Below are 20,558 nucleotides of genomic sequence, written 5' to 3' on the forward strand. Positions count from 1 at the left end.
ATTAGGCACAATTTGCGCTCATTAGGTAGGCCACTTGCTCTCCCTAGATTTATAGCTGCAGTGTGAGCATTTTATATCCCCAATGTACATTTGCAGTCTGTTACCACTACCATACCGTTATTCATCATTATTTTTAACTTCAATTTTGATTTTTCTGAGAAGTTTCAATATTTTTAATTTTTTTAACTTTTTTTTTTTTTTAAATAAACATCACTGGATAAGTCTATGTATACCATGCCTACACATGCGGACTTGGCAGAGAAATTAAAAGCTCCTTTGCAATTTTAGCTGTGGAGCCCCTGGAGCTTATTGCAGGCTGGTGGATGTTCTGACAAATTTGCCATAGGCATCGTGAAAGACATATGAAGGCAAAGCAAAAATGTAGAGGAAAGACAGAGGGTCCCATTGGAAGCTAACTGAAGCTTTAGTATGTAAGATGAAGTTCTAACCTTTTAGTTTTGCTCTGTCTGATTGCAGGTAGTGCCTTGACAGCTTGGTACTGACAGCTTTTTCAAGGGATAAGATGTGCTTTAGTCTCAGCCTGCATTTCAAAGAGAAAGAATTCTTTTCAGTTGCACATTCATGGTATCCAACTAAATAAATGAGAAAGGCTTGAAAACAAAAGCACTTATTTTTTCTGTTATGGTGTGAAAGATCTCATGAACATCATATTAAATCTTTATCTTTACAGAATTTTAAATAACATATGCTTTTATTCTGAAGCTTTTATAAAGTTTCTTACAGCTAAAAAGATAAAGGGATGAAGAAATGTTGCACTTAAAGTGTCTTTCTTTAGACCTCTATGAATGCATTGCTATTCCTCACAACAGTGCAAACACACAGATCTGTAAGCAGTAAAAAAGGTTCCATCGCAGGGTCATACAAGAAATATACTGGGTGCCCAAATCTACCTATTTTTCCTAAGTGGCTAAAAAAAAAGGGGAAGCAGGATGTTGTCTTTCTTTGGTTCACAGTCTTCATATCTCTCCCACTGCCAATCCACTTCGGGGCAAAGGAATTGCATCTAGTGTCTGGATGAATCAGAAGATAGGGGAATAAAGATCTGAAGGCATCTCTCTTCTAGACATTACTCCAGTCCTTTGGCATAATGATCCTACCCCAGATTTCAGCTCTTGTTAAGCAAAGAATAAGGGAAAACTCATCCTCTGCAGAAGGCCAGCTCTGGACCTCAGCATTACTCACCTGAGCTGCAGAAGACAAGCAGACATATTGCCACATAGTCTCTTTGCTGGCTGCTTGCACCACAGGAGTTTTAGTCACAGAAGCATCTAGGAGCAAGATTACATGCAGCCTTGGATAGCCAGTATTTTGGTTTAGGGCTTGGTCATTTTTTTTTTTAAAGGGAGTAACCAGGACACCATAGGGACTTTAAATATTTAATATACTAGATTTGCTTCTTGTCAAGCCAGCTAGGAGTTACGATCTGCTATTTTTTTGAAAATACAGTTAATCTAACTTGTTTGACAGTTATTAATATTTTATTAATGCTTATTAAAAAAGAACATGCTGATGTGTGCACATATGTTGCAGATATATACATTCATACCTAAGTGCATGTACTTACATGCATACCTGCCTTCCATCTTGTACCTCGGCACACAGGTATACTGTCTTCATAAATGTAACTATATACACCTAGGGATGCACTACATACACAGAAACACAGGTGTGGTATACATCACAAATAACAATATGAGAACTGGTCTGGTCTAGAGCCCACTTCTAAGAGGAAATTTAGGTATGTCCATGCTGTTTGGCTGATGGAGAAGTTAATGGCATTGGTGTGGCTGTACTCATCTGGTGGCCTCCAAGGATGACCCCCACCATTGCTTACCACTATCCACAAAGCCAAGGAGACCCTCAAGGTCAAGTGATGGCCAAGATGTATGCAAACCAACCCTTCCTTGACTATAAAAGCTTTAAGTACCACAGGGATTTTACCATTGCCCATGGTATGAGTGGGAGTGCTTTTGGAATGCTACATCCAGCTTTGCTGACTACATTTTTTTTTAAGTGCTGATGAAGTTGGAAAAGTTCATAGATTTCTGACAATTAACTTCAGAAAATCTGCCTTGGCCTAGAGAAATATAGTCCTTTATTTATTTAAGAAATGGTTAAGAAGCAACTTCATTACGGACTATATGTGTAGGATATTTCTGATCCTGGGGTAGGGGGAGCTAACTCATTTATCACTAAAAATTGACATAATTCAATGGTGGAGAAATAAGGATATACATAGTTGACTGAAAAGAAGGTGTAAATTTTGTACTGTTACTTAAGCACTAAAAGAATTTATCCAGGGATGAAGTACTACTCTTTGAAGACCTTATGCCAAGATCATGGTCTCTATAATCCCATGAGAAGCCACAGACTGAGGAAGAATCACAGGGTTGGAGGTAAAACTAGAGTTATAGGTTTGATCAGAGGAAATGCCCATAACGGTGTCCACCAATCTTAAAACTAACTCATGATAAAACTTTTATCCACAGGTACGTCATCTTTTAATCCATCTTCTGCACCTTTATCTTTTAACTGAAAAAGAACAGCATTCTCTCTCTCTTTCCTCCTGTTCGGAATATTTCCTTTTCACCATTTTCATTTTCTTTCAAACCGAGTTTGACACTTACTGCTCTAACATTAATGTCGCTTTTGGCCTGCTCTCCTTCCCCAGTGTCTAACCCCATCAGAAAAAGGGCTAAATTCCTTGTTACTGGATGCAGGCAATAAGGCTGATGGAGGGACCTTGCATGTTTTCCTCCTCCCCTGCAGAACCTACAGCCAAGAATTGGTGATAAAGATGATGCTTCAGGCCTCAAGCCCGCCATAACCCATAGATAAGCAGTATCAAGGACTCAGTTCTACAAAGCACTGGACCCCATGCTGTTCGCACACCTTGTCAGATGTCAGTTTGTCTGGTAAAGAACAGGAATGCAATAAATTCTCGAGAGGTTAGAGCCCTGCAGAAAACACATGCGAAACCTGCACACTGCTGACAAGGGCCAGCACCCTTCTGAAATCCACATACTAACCGCTCGGCCACTCCCCAGGGAAAAATTTAGCCTTGCACATCGCTTGCTCCTATTGCGTATTTACCACATGACTGCTATCACAAGACTCCTGTGTCTCCTGTTTTTTGGGTAGCACTGGCATTCATTGCTAAACTCAGACAATGCTAATCATATTCAAAGAATCACTGGTCTTTCTCATTAGGATCCTCTAGGATTGGGTTTTCCACAACTACAGCCTCTCCATAGCCACATTAAAAATAGGCTTGGTAATACTTTTCGCATTTGTAGGCTGTCACAAACAGTTAGCAGGGAAGAAGTCATTCAAACGCACATGACTTTATAATTAAGGCACCTAACTCCTATAAACCCCATTTTTCACAGAAGCAGTGACTTTTAATAAAGTGCAGCAGAGCTGTGGGGGATTCTGTGGTTTCTGTGTGCAGGCCTTGTGTGAACATTTTGACCCTCAGCCCTGACCACAGAGACCACAGTCATCAGGAGGAATATTTATTTCCACTCCAGCACTTGTCTGGTCCGGCAGACCAGCCCTGAGCACAGAGCCGTGCGGCCGAGGGCATGATGCCTTGCAGGAAGCTAACGGAAGTTGCTTCCCTTTGCTGGGCCTCAGTTTCTCCATCTATAAAATCAGGATGATGATTTCTTCCTCTTTTGAAAACTGGCTTGCAAGCTAGGGATGAACCGAGGAAGATGTTAGTATTTTGTCAGATGGGGTCACTGAGGCACGCAGAGGTGATGGGAATGCTGATGGAGTTGGAGAAATAGCTAGAAATGATGTCCGGAAGTTATGAGTCCCATTCCCATGCAGACTCCAAGAGATGATGCTCCTTACATTTCATGGCCTTGTGAAGAGGAGGATGCAGGAAATTAAAACCTGGAAATAAAATTGATGCTTTTTTTATCCAGATCAGTAGGAGGATCACATGGATGAGAACACTCTGGCTCCCTCCATGCATGTAGTAACAACACACCCAAACCTTTAAAACACAAACAAAACTAAAAGAGCCATTAGATAATCACTAGAAATTAATTTAACTTCACTGTAAAGGATATTCATTTCAGTTCACCTGCTGAGTGAAGCTGGGGGAAAATACCTGATTATCAGCGTGGTGACAACAGGTCATTCACTCCATAAATTAGGGGAGCAGACGTCGCAACTGCTGCCTGTCAGCATTTACCGACCTATCACGGGGCCACTAGTATTGCTGTGAAGACAGTGCACAGTGAGAGCATGGGATGCTGGAGAGACACAGTCCACCTCTTGCTTGTGATGCCTGTTTGGCTGCAGGTCAGGGTGCCCCTCACCTGGCACCTCAGTCCTTCTGTCACCCCGTTCACCAACAGGTTGAATAATCCCCACTTTTAACTAGTCCTTTGTCTGCTCTTGGCCAGGTAAAGTGTGACTTTTGGTGGCCGTTTGAACTCTTGTTGTGGGATCTCTGTGACAGGCAACAAGCCTTACGGTGAAGGAAAAAGCAATAGATTCATCATTGGCGCTTGCGCTTTTCTGACAGAGACTCATATTCACTCTCTTAATCAGGTGAAGGAAACATGGGTCTAGATAAAACTGCTAGAGAGTTGGGGCAAGGCTGTAGATATATGCACCCAGAGAGCAGTTATCAATGGCTCATTGTGAAAACAGAAAGCAGTGCTGGAAATCCAGAAAACACAACCTGGGAGGACAGATTGATCGAGTTACATTTACGAGCCAAAAGAGAGAGTCTTGGTGGGATATAACCGCCTTTGAGTACAGAAAAGGCTGCTGCAAAGTGCACTGGTACAATCTATCCTCACTGGTAGATTAAGAAATGTCTTTACAATTGCTGCGAAGAAAAATTCAAACCAGATAGGAAAAAAATTTATGAGGATCAAGAACATCAGTAGATTCAAGACTGTGAAATCTCCATCCTTGGGGGTCTTTAAACACAGGCTGGATAAACTTTTGCCAGGAAAAACAGGTATAAGGGATCCTGCTTAAGATAGGCAACTCCGCTGCAGGCTTTCTGTGTGCATTTGAATGATGTCCTGAAGCTTGATGTGCCTCTGGCCATGCTTTGTGCATCAGCATCACTTGGGTATAGGCTGCTAGTAGCTCAGTGCAGCATACAGAGTTAATCCACTCTCAAGATGCCTTAAAAAATATGAGCTGTTTTTACAGCAGGCAAGACTGGGGCTTTTCTAGGAGATAATTGTGCAATGCTACTGAAAGGGCAGGTGGCAAAAAAAGTTGCAGTTAAGCCAAGTACAGAAGGCCGGGTCATGTGGAGACCCATCTTTTCTCTGTGCTTTCCCCAAGGTCATCTCAAATCATCCCTGGGACAAGGACTTGGATCTAAGCTGTATGGACACAAGGCATGAAGAACTGGAAAACCAAGTAGCGTGGAGTCAGATATTGCAACTCATCCTGTTGTGGTTGATGCCATATTCCTCACCCAGCCCCTCTGCTTTCAGCATTTGGCAGGTGAGCTGATGCGCATTTCCCAAACATACTGATTTTGACATTTGCCAGGCTGCACTGGGAAAGTAAGCCAGGCCTTTGGCTTATTGGGGTTGAGTGTAAAGCCCAGCAAAGTTAACAGCATTTAAGAGTGGGAAAGTAAAATGGTAAAATCCCCCAAAGAAAGATGTGGAGGGGAGGCAGCACAGAGATGATTTGGGGGTTCTCAGCAAGGGTATTACATGGGTAATCCTGGGGGTTTAGGAGTCATCTGGGACAGGCTGAAGTCATTCCACTGCCTTCATACACACACACAAAACATATAACCCACAGAGACTGAATCCCCAGCTGCCCAGTCTAATCTATGACCAGGACCCCTCTGGGAGAGGGAAGCCCTATCAGGAGGAACACAAGCCCATGCCTGCTCATCCCAGCGGTGCTCGGGGCTGGTGCTTGCAGGAATATGTGCTGCTTTGGGATAAGCCCAGGGGAATATAAAGGAAACATTCTGGGCTCTTGTATAGCTCTTTACAATTGTGCAGTCTGCTAAATAGTGAATTCACTACAAATAAGCTCTATGGGTTACTTGGTTCATACATCTCATAATAGTAAAATTCACTCCAAATTAAAAATGCAATGTAAAATAGATTTAAATATAAAATACACACAAAAATGTAATTTCTTTGGTCTCCACTTCAGTGACTATATGGCAGTAGCAGACATCTTTGGGGAAGGTGCATTGCAGGAATTAAGAGCCAGGTGGGGGTTAATAGGCCACAGCTGTACCGTGATCCCCAACTCCACCCCAAATTAATGATCTTCTGTGGACATATCCTTACATTAGAGGAAATGACAGGTTTAAATTGGCATGTGCCACACACAGTGCGGTGGCAAGCCCAACAGTTAGTATAATTTTTAATATGGCCATAGAAAACACCTTTTTATACTAATAGAATAAATCATGTTCTCAACACCTGGAGTTTACACTAGCCAATCTGTAATAACGTATTAATGCAGAGCAGTTGCACATCCTGTTACAGAGCAGTAATAAAATGGCGAGGGACCCAAGGGTAAGGGTATTAGCTCTAGTGAGCAAGGCTCACTGATGGCTGTAGAGCACCACTATCTTTTCTTCCTAGATGTCCATAGGCTTTTCTTTTTTTTTTCTTCCTTCTTGATCACATAGACCTCAGGAAAACATTCCTAGTTACAGCCCTCCTGTAAGGGTGTGCTCTAATTATGCCACTATCAAGCCAGCTTCAGATCAGGTGGGTGATAGATGCTGCCCCTGGTCCTTGCAAATGCAGGGATGTTGGCAAGACAGCACATAATTAGCAATGTAAGGGTTTGAGGACAAGTAGGTGTTTCCTGATACTTTGCTGAGAAAATGGATTGTTTTCTTCTTCATAGAGGTATTCTTCCCAGCTGCCAGTGGCATCAGCCAGACCTCAGTAAAGTGGGTATGCACAGGTCCCAGTGGTGCTCTGAAAGCAGCACCTTCCTTTCTTAAATGAAAACCTGAAATTCTGATTTCAGCCACGAAGCTGGTGCTTTCATGAGGGGCTTGTTGTAGATTTACAAATATCACCAGTCAAGAACTCAAATATTGCCTTACATGCACTACCTTTACTGTTTGGTGCCAAATCACAGATTGGGAGAGATTAAATCAGAGCCTGTTTTATTAACTATGGAGGGTTAACGTGAAATCACACTTTTAATTTCTTTGCTGTCTATGGCATAGAGTATAAGAACTGTGTGCAAACCACAAAAGGAACTCTGAGCCAGTGACTGCCTTTATCAGGACTCAGTGTCTTCCCAAGGCACTAAAATATTTGGGGTTTCCAAATCAGAAGAAACAAACACTGCTTTTGAAGCAGCTGCTCTGCTGCACTCATGTCCGTCTCTGCAAGAAGAAGAAAACAGGTTTTGCAAAGCTGCAGTGGTCACTTTTTCAGTTGCAGACCTACTGCAGCTTCCATATTAATGTCTTTTCATTTGAATTTTGGGGCCTATGGGCTTCTCATTATCATTACTATCATTACTATTTTAAAAAGACCAGGTCCACAAATTAATTCCCATGATACACCTATAATGAGTTGAGGCACTGAGAGGTCTGGATGGGAGCCCAGGTTTCCAGAAAGCCATTTCAGTGCCTTCACCTTCAGCGTCTGTTGGTAAGGGGAGAAAAAAGCATCTGCTTTCCTTAAAAAATAAATAAACAATTCAGTAGCTGTGCCAAATCTGATATGATGCAAAATCGGTATGATACAAAACGAAGCAGCAGGTAGTTAGGAAAAGCAGCAAACCCCTTATTTCTAGACTTGGATCATCAATGATGCCTTTGACAAGGAGGTAAACAGGAAAAGCTGAGCTGGCTGAAAGTCTGTAAGAAACAAGGAGGGAAAGGTCCATGTTTACCACATGGAGGACAGACAAAGGCAGCACAGAACTGAATGTTATTTTCAACATCCCCAAAAGAGGATAAGACAGGAGGGAGGGTAAAGACACAACACTTTGAAAAGACTTGAAATAAGTACTTAATGGTGTTTCTTTCTCCGTGGATTTAGACTCTAGGTCCCTTTGTCTGCAAAGGGAGAGAAAGGCAAGGAGAGAAAGAACCACCGGCTCACAGGCATTGCTGCAGTTAAAAACTTTGATAGGTTTTGTCTTTTTGCTTATCCCTGTACCAAACCTTTATCCAGCCTGAGAGTGATCTGATGCATCTCTGCAGATAAACTCCCAAAGACCTAAACATACATTTACTGCCTCCACAATTTGACAGCTTGCCTCCTCCTGAAACACATTAGGATTACTCTCTTCAGAGTTTTATTAACATTGCTGAGTTTGGATGAAACATTCAATAAGGAAATGACAGGAAGAGGGAGATTTATTGGTTATCTAGGACCCAGTTTTTCAACCAAGATCAATATGAAGCCATTGACAATACAATGGTTAATGGAGCATGGGCAGTGGGGTCCTGCATGGTATCCATAAGAAACTGTCAATATAAAAAAAATTAGACAATCCAGTGCTTCTGAGTGGAATCTGTGCCTGTTATAATCATAGCTACTTGACCAGAGATTTCATTTTTTTTGATTTTTCAAATCAAATTCAGATATGCTTCATCTACTGGTTATCAAATCAAACCTGGGACTGCAAGACAGACTTGGTCACCATGGTTCATACTGCAGAGTTGATCATCCGTACATATAGCAAAGAGCCAGCTGCCTTCTCCCAAATAGAAAGCATTAAAAAGTGTAACCTCAGATTGGACTTCACGATTCCCACTTGACATGGAATTCTTTTCACCATGAGAGCAACAAGATGCTGACCTGGGTGAGCAGAAAACCTACACTTTGAGTTACGAAAGGGTATAACCCATCCCACCAACTTCAAGTAAAACTCTTAAACTCTGCACCTGCAAGCTACCAGTTGCTGATTTGGGAAATGCTCAGTTGGGGTTCGCAACTCTTCCCACCTACACCTCAAGGGCTATCATTTAATTCATTGGAAACAAGGCTTGACCTATAATACAAACACTTTTCTGAAAGAAAAAATATGATACCTTCTTTTTTGCTGTAAGTTTGTATCACTACAGGATTCAAAACATACGAGATTATTTTAACTTCATTTTCCCTATATATTGCATGCAAACTGAGGGACCATCTCTGACCTTCCTAGCAAGGTTGAACAGTAATGTTTTTAGTATCCATAAATTTTTGGGTGTCACTTGCTAGTAAAAAAGTCGGATAGGAAAACCAGGGGGAAATAGCCTATCCATATGAAAACAATAATCATGTAATATTTATTGTCTGGGATTGAAATGTTTCAAATATTCAAAGCAATAAAATGTCAGGAAAAGCTAGACTTCCTGACGTAAAAAGGCCATAAATTTCTTCCTCCATAAGACACAAGGAGGGGCGGGGAGGAAATCAATGTGATATTTTATACTAAAGAAAGAGAAAAAGAGAGAGAGAAAGAGATAGAGAAAGAGAGAAAGAGAGAGAGAAAAGAAAGAAAGAGAACGAAAGAAAGAAAAAAAAAAGAAAGAGAACAAAAGAAAGAAAGAAAGAAAGAAAGAAAGAAAGAACGAACAAGAAGAAAAAACCACCACCCTTAAATCTAAGTTAGAGCAGTAGAGAGCCCCCAGAGGGCACAATCCACTTACCTTTGGGAGTCTGAAGGAAGGAAATGGCAGCCAAGAGCATAACTCATGTACTATAAAATACAAGGAAATTTCAGACACAGTTTAAGGGAGCAATGAGGTATCTCTGCAGCATCCAACTCTGACAACTCCCTTCAACATTCAAGTGCCATAAAAATACCTGCTGTTGCCCTCAGTGCATAAACTGGGGACTTATTCCCTGACCTTTGAGATCTCTCCCTCTTAAACAATATTCTATTGGACGTTAAAAATCCCCATCAAGCCAACAACAACAACAACAAAAAACCCCACCCCACCTTCAGTTGTAGATTCAAAAATACCTTTTTCAAACAGGAGCTCAGAGATGATTTTTTAAAAACTTCACAGGCCTTCACAATCTCTTAAAGATTCACAGTATGACACTAAACTTTGTGCAAGAGAAAAAGGAGTAATACAGACAGCAAAGCAACCAAAGGTTACAATCAAATTACTTCCACAAAGTAAAACTCTTTATCTTTACAAGGATACAACTACTTTCATTGCAGAGAGAGGCTGGTATCAAAACAGGGTCAAGTTTGCTTTTGGATTTGTAATAGCAGAGCTGTTTTTTTGGAATTCAGTCTTTCTGAAAAATATGAATATATATTATATTCATTTAATATATACGCATAGAAAGAACTGCATTTTCTACACTTCTGCTCACCTATGAATAAAGTTTTAATAACAGGCTCTTTAAGTGCTGCATTAATTTTACCCTGCCTTTAGGACCACCAAAGAAACCAAATAAGATGCAAAATCCTTTCAGACTATGCACCACAAATACATACCAAAGTGCAAATAAAACAAGCCTCAACAAAATAAAAATGAATCCAGCATCATCTACAAGCCCAACTTCAACACCGTAAAAAACACATATAAAAACTAGCCGTGGCAAAAAATGGGAAGGTTTGGACTTTGGCCAAAATTTCAAAAGTTTGGCTGATTATACCAAATTTTGTCTTCACTACCATAACATTGGGAAGATGGTAACCTGCAAAAGCATGGCCACACCTCCTCCCACAGGCCGTGGCCAAGCCTCTCCTTCTCATGGAGTTTGACAGTAGGGTACATCTGATCCTAAGGCAACACTAATTTCCTACACAAGCCCCGTTCACAGACATGAGGATACAGTCCTCTGCTTCACAAACACCTGTCCAAAGAGGTTTAATGGGGTTTTGAGCATAGAGACTTACAGCTATTGAAACTCTAGAGTCCTGGGGGAATAATCTTCATACTGCCCCCATTAACCCATGTGTGGATGGAGCTTTGGCCATTTCTGGGATGACTTTGTTGCAGGGATAGCATTCACACACTCCCTCTCTTCTGAACACATCAGCAGAGCAATGTGGACTAGCTTAGATGGTTACATCCATTTGGGTACCATGAAGAAAAGTAACTAAGATTCTGCTCTAAAATACATTTGCCCTTCAAATGTGAAAGGTCTTAACCCACTAGTTAAATACATCATCTGCAGTAAGACTGAGAGCTGTTTATCACTGTATTGATTCTGAAACCTGACCGCACATGAGAAATAACTCTTCTTAATTATTTCACTGCTGAATGTATGCGGAGAAAGTTCTGATCACCAGACTGTGAAAATAATAATCTCAAATAGGAAAAAAAAATAAAATAATTCTCAAGTCAAATGTAGCCAAGTCCGGTCAGACCAAGGTTATTTTGTCTTACCTTGGAATATTCAGTGCTGTGGTTCTTGGTCTTCCAGTGGAAGAATCTGTCATGTTTTTCCTCCTGGGCTTGTGTCTGATTTGCAGAGCAAGGAGACAAGTGGGATGCATACGAGTTTGAGGGAGTTGACCTCAACTGTTTGTTGTACAAGTTCAAGCCCTACAGAAGCCATGCATCAATTTTGCCACCATCCCAGAGAAGATGAACAAGAGCAGCACCTTCCACGAAGAAACTAGCTTTTAAAGACACCCTTTCCGAGCTGCTAAAAGCAGCCTTTAAGAATTGCTTCAATTTATTTTTGTTCTGTCCGCAGCGAAGTCTGCTGAACAGTGAAAACTTAGGACTAGCAAAATGTTAATGACATTCCAAAACAGAGGAATATAAATTCTTTTAATAGCAAAGTAGGGCAAGGTGACATGGAGAACACTAGACAGATCATGTCTAATTTACTGAAATCATTTACATGAAGCTACAACAACATTTGTGCACGTGCAGCGGGTTTCAGCGCTGCTGATGGGCAGATACACAATGATCTGAGCAAAGGAGCTCAGGGAGAGAAGCTCAGCTGGAGCCTTGCTCCTATAAAAGCCTTCTTTCTCCTTCTGCAGCAATGTTTCAGATTTGTTTTCACCTAGGCTTGACACACAGTTGCTGCCATTTCATTTGCAGATCTGAAGAAATCATGTCAGTACAAGAAATGCAATAGTTTCTTTGGGGGTTTTATTTATTTTGCAGATTAATTAAATACTTATGGAAATGAGAGCTAAACAGAACTGGTTTGAGCCAACTTGCTTTATTGACTCTTGACTCTCCAAATCCCGCTATGGCTTCAAGTATCTTACACCTTCTCTTCTTGCAGGTCTAGGTAGGGGTTGAAGATCAGCCACTTCAGCTGCACTTTATTAGATTCAGACCCAGTTCACTTAATAAAAAATAACATTTTACTTTATCTTTGTGAACACCCTTCACAGCTGCTGCCTCATTTAAAAGAGGGCATTTACATTTCTTAATTGTGTTTCTCCTTTTATTTCTTGCAGCTCTGATGCACTATGCAAAGGCAGGTTGGGAGGAGATCAAGGTAAGAACACACTGGCACTGCTAAAATAGGATTTTTTTTTTTAATGAGTACATACCTCGTGGTGATCTCTGATGCAGAAATCCAACACAGTGAGGAGGAGGGAAAGCATCCCACAGTCCGTGTTTTGGTGGAAATGTTAACGTTTATGTTTCTGCACGAGGTCATTGAGTGGCTGTGGCACATTTCAGCTGGAAGGTTTTAAAGCATTGAGCCCTGGACTGGAACCAAATTGAGTGATTGCATTCTTCCTCCCCAAATGCCTCCTGTAGATGCAGTTGGATTCTGCTTTTGCCACTTTCTGTCCTAAGCTGTGGGACTGGGTTATGTGCTTTTTGAGACACCTATCATTTTCACTGCAGAGGGAGGATGACTTAGAGCCGAGAGCATCAGTATGGATTAGTGAAATCCAGGTTTTCTGAATCATCCCAGGTTTCCCAACATGGGGCCAGTCATTTAGCCTTTCCATGCCTCAGAAGATATGGAGATAACGACATATTATTATTTCAAAGTGGTGCTGCAGGCATAAATATATGGAATACTGTGAGGCACTCAGATATTACAGTAATCAAAGTCATACAAGTACCAAAGATTGACAGATCACATCTTCACAAAATCAGTAAGGAAATCTGCAAAGCATCTGGATGAAGACTAGTCCAGAAATGCACGGATATTGGTATAAGACTCTTGTGCCAATATTTCTGTCTGATAGGAATTAAGATGAATTATCAATTACAAATATAGAAGACAGCTATGAAATGTAAAATGAAACTGTATTATTATAATATAGTTCTTGATGTTCCTTATTTATCTTTCCAGCTCTCTTCTACGACTCATCTATCTTGTTTAGGAAAAATAGTATGTAAGTACAGTGGAGCTTGATTACTGAGAATGGCTATTAATGTAGTGTCTCAGAGTGCTCTCCAGACAGTTAAAAGGCTTTTAACAGTAAAATATAAAGGTTTCCTTCAAATTTGCAGTCATCTGCCTTCAAAAAGTTTGTTTCAGTTGCCAACTTTTCAGTGATTTATAGAAGTCAAAGTATCTGACTTTTGTCTCTCCACAATAGATGAGAGCTATTTTTTCTTATTATTTTGTAAAGGCAATGCCATTATCTTCAGCAGCAACAAAAAAAAAAAAAAAAAAAAATAAAAAATTAAGAGTTACATTAAAGATACAGCTTTCAAAATAATTTTTTAAGGCATCTGGCCTTATTTAAACCATCAAATTTACATTCAATTCCTTCAGGGATGGCTCCGTTGCTTTGCGCTGGCTTTGTGCCCTCGGAATAAAGCTGTGGATTTAATGCATGCCACCACCGCGTTTCCCTAGCTGCACTGCTGCTCAGTGTAGATATATAGTAGAGATATAAAAAAACCTAACCTTGGACAAGATGATTCACTTAGGAAAATAAAAAAACACCAACCTTATAACTGCGTAAGTTTCAACTAGAGGTTAGACTTGTGACTAATGTCACTATCTGTTTATTCTGAAATTATTAGTAGAAGTGTTTATGTACTATGAAACATTCTGTATGAGCTAGACGGGAAGCTATAAAACATTTTATGAGATCTACACATGGCTGATGGCAGAACGTTAATACAATGCTAAGGTTCATCTAAATTCAAGAAGTGGCAGAAAACTACACACCACACACCCCCACACCCCCACCCCCTGCAGTGACATCTTCACTTGACAAAGAGAAGTGTACTCTGAAAACCCAGGGGGGTGGAAATCCTGCAAGGTCCTGAGTGTCTCTGGAGAAATATGGAGCACTGTCACCTTTCCCTGATTTCCAGATGAAGGCAAGAGCTTTTTAAAGGGCTTTACTTTCTCGGGAGAAAGTCTGAGGAAGGACAGGTCAGAAAATGAGATGAAGCCCCATTAGAAATCTGCGTTGGGCTCCCCCACCTCCGACAATTTTCAAGCTGAATTATTATCCCTGTTTGACAGATGGCTGGGCTAAGAAACTGAAAAACTAGGTAGCATAACCACACAGCAAGGCAGACACTGAACTGCGAGCAAAACTTGCACTCCCTTAAATGTAATGCAGTCTTATTCCTACTGAAATTAGTTCTGCTTCCCTTCTTCGGGTAGCTAATGGTAAAGAATCAGCACAACCTGGTTCAGTTACTATAAATCCTTGCTAGAACCAAAATGACTTGCAAGCTGAAATTACACAAGCACAAAGCTCTTCATACACAGTCATTAACTGAGTCTCAAACTGATTTTTATACATATCACAAAGACAAAAGGTAGAACATGTGGTATCAGCTTAAACATACATCTGTGCTTCTGCAGCAGGTAAAGTGGTGTTACGACACCCTCCACACGCAGCACGAGTCTCAGTGGTCTCGTTTGTGTTTTAAATAGTTACAGAAAACTCTGAAGATGGGAAAAAAAAGAGATTATTTCCCCCCAAAAAGAAGAATAAACTGGGTAAGTCTGAGATAGGGAGACATAACCTACCTTGTTGTACTCTAAATTCAGCTCACTGACTTGTCTAGAGAAGTGAAAGGTTATTATATGGGTTTACTGGGCAAACCCAGATTTTATAAATAATTGCCTGTCAGGCTGTTCAAGATAGACAAACATACAGCAGACCAACAAAAACATGATCTGTCATATTTCTGAGAGAAATGTATGTTGAGTCTTCATTCTCTGGGACTTTAAGTAGACCAGTAAAAAATAAGTGCCAGTATTTTTCCTGCTTATGCATATTTTAAAATGTAAAATCTGGGAGAGATACAGCTACGGAAGGAATTTTGATTCCAGTACCCGGTGCCTGAAACAGTTTCTTCTGTCTATATCCCTGCAGATCGAAACCAAATACAATAAATGCTGGTGTCCTTTTAAAAAGTCTGGATGTTTATAGCAAGCATATAATTTTCCATGATTAAGGACGCCAACAAAAATAAGGGTGATGATAAAAAGAAAAGTTTAATCATATATTTCAAGAAGCACAGATGGAACATCAGAAACTTCCCCCCTCTTGTTTAATAGACTGCACTGTGCACATTACTTTTAGTCCTTTACACACAGATTAACTCCAGAAAAAAGAAGCGTCAGCAGGTAAAAGAAAAAAGCAATTTATGAGTGGCAGTAATATACAAAGTTCATTTTTACAGTATTTTGGTTGCAAAGAGAAGAGGCATTTTTTCTGTTTATTTAAAAGATATATATATTTTTTAAAGTTTTTGCAAGCGGGTCCAGGAAAGCAAGGCAAGCAAACCACTTACAAATGACCACAAAAGCATACAGTGGGACTAAAAATTGAGACCTTACATGCTAAGCACAAAGGAGGAGGATGGCTGCACTATATAAAAGTAATATTTTGCTGATCTCCTCTCGTTCTCTAGAGTGTTCTCGCTTCATTGAGGTTTAAGCTGGATTTCAAGCCTGGGCTAAGAGGGGCTGAAGCAGAGCCCTGGGGCTGTGGGGTACCACAGGGACACAAGCAGTACATGCCTGTAGGTCCTGATGATGGGCTGAAGCATGAGCCCGTTCCTCTGGTCAGGCACCATCGTGGTTAGCTCTATATTTATACAGTTTTTATGGGAAGAAATGAATGTGTTTGTGAGGCCAGCAAAGGCTGGAGGAGCAGGGGACAGGAAGGAGCAGAGAGGGAGGGACTGAGATCTAAAAAATAAATCTGAAAACAAACAACGTGAGCTAAAATATTTTAAAAAAAAGGTGAAAAAGAACCCATTTCTTCCTTAACCAAACCCAACAGTAACACTGCCTTTGTCAACAACAGAGACAGCATCTGCTTCCTGCAGCAAATGCTGAGCAAGTACATAATGTTAAGCCGTTGCCTAGAACCACTGAGACAAACACAGGTATTGAAATACTTTAGGATGTATTTTTCTAAATAGGGGCCCAATCCAGCACCAGGCCACTGCAAAGGCCTACCTTGATTTCAGAGAGTGGTGGCTCGAGCCTTAGGGGATGCAAATACTGAGAATTACTGCTCAGCCGGTCCTTGGGTCTGCAGACAGACAAGTCTCTCACTGGCAAAGTACAGTTTACCTGGACTTTTTTCTGCGTATCTTTGGATCTGAAATTGCTATTACTCCCATCAAAAAGCCCCTCACTAGATTAAATGGGGTTACACTGCCTGAACACTTAAAAATTAGTTGAGAGACACCAGTGGAAAAGTGGGTAACAGTTGTGTAAAAATCACAGGGAAAAGCTGCATAATCATTATATAACATATATAAACGTGTATCACCTGGTCTCTTATCTCTGGCCTCTTTCTGTCCTGTCCTGCTTTACAAAAAAACCAAACCAAAACAAAACAAAAACACCAACATCTCTCTAGGAAAACATCCAGACTTCCAAACACTTAAATAAAAATGACATCGCATTTCAAAAACGGGCTGACAGCAGCAAGTCCCCTGCAAATTTCAGAATCATCCCATCTGCATTCTTGTCCACCTACACCCTATCCCAAACATCCTGCCATTAATTAGCTAAATGTTCCAGCTAGTAAACAAGAATAACGGTTGAGGGGGCTGGAAAAAAGAGACAGAGTCAGCCAACAGATAGTCACAACAAACCAGCCCACTCACTGGTACACAGAGACACTGGAGCTTGTATTTTTTTTCCTTCCATGGAGGGGAAAAGAAAATCACCTTAATATAACATTGTCTTTCCTGTTGCTGCAGCCACATCCACATTAGCAGGCGAGAAAAGTCATCCCGTTTCTGCGGTAGGCACTCTGTCAAAGAAAGAGAAAATCTGTACTGAATTATCACATCAACTTAAACAAGGGAAGAAAGCAGAGAGAAAGGCAAGGCTTTCTTCCTGTTTTTTAGGCTATTCTGGCTGCAATCTAATAGTGTGCTTAATCTGAACATTTCTGGTGGGGAAGCTATAAGCAACCACTTTGCCTATTAAAAAATCAGTGTGGTTAACAAGTGGTTAGCGACTCTATTTCAGGAGAGCAAGAGATATGCAAAAATGTATCATCCTATTTTGCTAATTGCCTGCAAAATGGATGAGGCCAAAAATACGCTATTATGCTGAATCTGTTTGTCCTTTATAAGCATGTGTTCTCTATTCACTCTGTTCAAGAATAATTTCTAACCTAACTTAAAAGTCTATAAATTACTGAATAATTACAGTTTTCCAAACCTACTTTATAGTCTGAGTCTAAAGCTACATAAACAGACATTGGGATAGTCCCCACCCCCCAGAACAAAATTAATCTCAAAGACCCTCTGGTCAGTACAAAATAATTTGATATCCCATCCATTGTAATGTGGGATTGAGTGTTTCCAATGGTAAAGAAGCACAAGAGTTAAACAGCATTTGAGAAAACAATTTTAAAAGGTCCTGTGACACTGTCTCACTAAAATACCTTTTATACATTTTTAACATCTCTTTCTGAATCAATAAAGGAAACTATGCCTTTTTATGCCAGGCACACTGGAAATGCTATATTTTAAGGGGATATTCTCAGTTTAAAAATGTACTGCTGTTTGGTTTTTGGGGTTGGTTTTTATTTTTTATATTAATAATATCTTCAAAAAGGAAAGGAGTTTAAATACTTCTGGTTTATTTGGTTCACCTTCAGCAGTCATTAAGTTTTGACAATGAAAATACAGTCATCTATTTCATTACAGTTAGTTCTTTGTCAGATTTATTTTGTACCTCTGAAGTTCAAGCACTCAGGAAGTGCCACATATAACTACTATTTCTAGTGGCTCTACTAATTTCCTAATTAATTTCAGTGAGATCAATTTCTCCTCTCTTAAACTAGAATTAGAAGAGTATACTTAAGAGCAAAGGATAACCTCAAACAACTTTGTATATAAATAGTATTTATACTGAACTGTAAGGAAATAATTTCAAAAACAGCAAGCATGTATTCAGAGAGACATTTACAGACACCGAATATGCAAAAGGAAATAGGTACAAGATGTTCATTACAGCATCCTTTACATTAACACCATACTTCCACACAGAGATCTAGCAGCATATGGCATTCAAGTCAAAGAGCAGAATATCAGCTCTGTGATATACAGCCAGTCATCAGACATGACAGTATCACCGCAAACAAAACAAAAAATAAATCCAAAGACTCTATACCCAAACATGAAATGCACAAAAACAAACTAGCCAATAATTTTGAAAGGATCCAATATACTCCCACAACCACAAGCAGCAAGTCCAAGGGAGTTTGGATCTGCAGCTTGCCCAAACCATTCTGGCTGGCATTTTGAAGTCAATGCAAAAGTAATGTTTTTAGCTCCTTGACCCCGATACTTTTACCGAGCTTTCTAATCCAAGTGACAACCTTTAACACATAAACTAAATATTCAGGGCTATTGTGCAGTTTGCTTGAAGATAAATGAACCCGAGTATAAAGCTGGATCCACATGAAAGGCAGAAGGTTAAATTTTGTGAAAGGAATTTTGGTTGCAAAGCAAAGTTGGGCTTGGCTGGGCTCACCTGGGAAATAATGAAGTTTAACATTTTCCAACACGGGCAACATTATACAGTTGGTTATATCCCTGAAAAGGTCATTTCAGAAGCAAGTTTCAGAGGAGGGAGGATAACACCTTCAGAAAGTTGGACACACCCACCAGTCTATATTTAGCAATATATTATAACTAGTGTGGCTATAGTTAGGATTGAAAACTATTTCCTACTTAACTCCCTGTTTCACATACTTTAAACTTTCTGAAACATTTGCCCTTGGGCTGAAATTTCCTCTGCTTTAATCTCTGCCTGAAGTTCAATTTTGTTGGAAAGGACCAACAAAATTCCTTAAGCCATTTTGAAGTTCAGCAATAATGAAAACAACACATTTTTCCTTCCCAAGCCAGAGAAAGTGATTCTGATATATGCATATTTTATTACGGAATTTAGCCATAAATTGAAGCATTTTACCCAGGAACAATCTTTACCTTCAACCTCAGCTTAAAGAGTAACTGTTTTGAAAATCATTATTTCAGAGGAGGGAGTTTGATTCATCCCATTCCATAACAAGGTTAACACATCATTCTTATTTTGATACATTTCTAGATAATAAAGGTTAACCTCCAAAATGCTTTTATGCATAGCAAAACTATTTTACACTCGTTCCATGGTTCTGAGTTATACCATATATCTTTAAGATCCATACAGCTGAATCTGTTATACTAAAAGACATAATTATACATGCCAAGAATTGCAAAGAGAAAATGCAAGATGTTTTTTATAAAACTTGCATGTGCATGTGCCCTAGCAAGAGAAAGTTTATATGTATGTGGCAGTCATTTAATGTGGTTTGGTATAAATGTAAAGGGTTTGGATGACACTTCTGGGTGCTTTATGCCACTTTGGCAGTATTCAATTCTTTTTAAGAAAATATGATTATTTGGCTCAGAATTATAGATAGAGGATGATGCAGACTCTTGATGTGGCATTAAAATGTCAAGCCATAGCAGTATCCATTTTGCTGGGTATGTCTTGCTACAGCCCAATGTCAGGAGATAACATAAGCCCATGGTCCCTCCTGGAGCCCTTTTTGGAAAAGTGTCTACTGGATCCAAATTTTTTGTGTGCTCTCTCTTTCAAAATTTACTGCTTTGATTTTTCCTGCTGTGAGCTGACTCTTTGCCATGATGGAAGGTCCTTCAGCCCGTTCCTATACTTGCTATGTGCGTGGGTGATCAAGGGATAAACTTTTGGACATGGGATATCACCTAGCTTGGCACTGATTCCACAGTTCATCTTCCCAGAATAGATTCCATGCTCCGAAAAGCTGACACAACCTTATTTGGCCAACCCAGGTCTCAGAAACTCTTCTTGCTCCTTGCTAACATACGACAAGGTTTTGCATCCTGTCCTCCGACCTCGTTAAAGCTTACAGGACAGATCGGTGCTATCCTCAACCAGAGGCTAAGCAGGCTGGACCAAAGTGAAAGCAGAAACATGACCTTCACCTCACTCAGTCCATTCTTCCCACTTGCTCCTTTAGGGCAGAGGCATGATTTTGCTGCCTAGTCCTCTATTTCCCAGTCCTGGTGCCAGCTATCTAGGCACTATGTGAAGAACCTTCTCATGGCTTCTCAGGCATCTGCTAGTTGCCTACAGTATAGGACCTCTACCCTGAAAATGTTGCTCCTTCAAGTTATCATG

At 40.2% G+C, this 20,558-nt stretch overlaps 2 protein-coding genes across 5 annotated transcripts in view; both read right to left on the minus strand.

The window, feature by feature from the left end:
- The window catches only part of LOC308064305 (uncharacterized protein), a 40,717-nt gene extending 25,498 nt beyond the window's left edge, over positions 1–15,219 (minus strand). Inside the window, exons 1-4 of the mRNA XM_080388566.1 lie at positions 12,487–15,219; positions 11,354–11,512; positions 9,653–9,702; positions 1–7,387 (exon numbers count right to left, since the gene is read on the minus strand). The exon at positions 1–7,387 is cut by the window's left edge and continues 25,498 nt beyond it. Of these exons, the coding sequence (XP_080244692.1) occupies positions 7,282–7,387; positions 9,653–9,702; positions 11,354–11,512; positions 12,487–12,540 (369 nt within the window). The 5' untranslated portion in view covers positions 12,541–15,219 and the 3' untranslated portion in view covers positions 1–7,281. The remainder of the gene's footprint in view (positions 7,388–9,652; positions 9,703–11,353; positions 11,513–12,486) is intronic.
- A 130-nt stretch (positions 15,220–15,349) lies between these two features.
- The window catches only part of SUPT3H (SPT3 homolog, SAGA and STAGA complex component), a 297,812-nt gene continuing 292,603 nt past the window's right edge, over positions 15,350–20,558 (minus strand). For 3 of the 4 annotated variants that reach the window (XM_080388553.1, XM_080388554.1, XM_080388552.1), the window contains exon 12: positions 15,350–17,168. In XM_080388553.1, coding sequence (XP_080244679.1) covers positions 17,124–17,168 — 45 coding nt within the window. In that variant the 3' untranslated portion in view covers positions 15,350–17,123. The remainder of the gene's footprint in view (positions 17,169–20,558) is intronic. The other variant, XM_080388555.1, reaches the window with a different exon arrangement.

This window comes from Falco punctatus (genome assembly GCF_963210335.1).
Source record: "Falco punctatus genome assembly, chromosome: 5".
In the NCBI taxonomy this organism is placed as follows: domain Eukaryota; kingdom Metazoa; phylum Chordata; class Aves; order Falconiformes; family Falconidae; genus Falco; species Falco punctatus.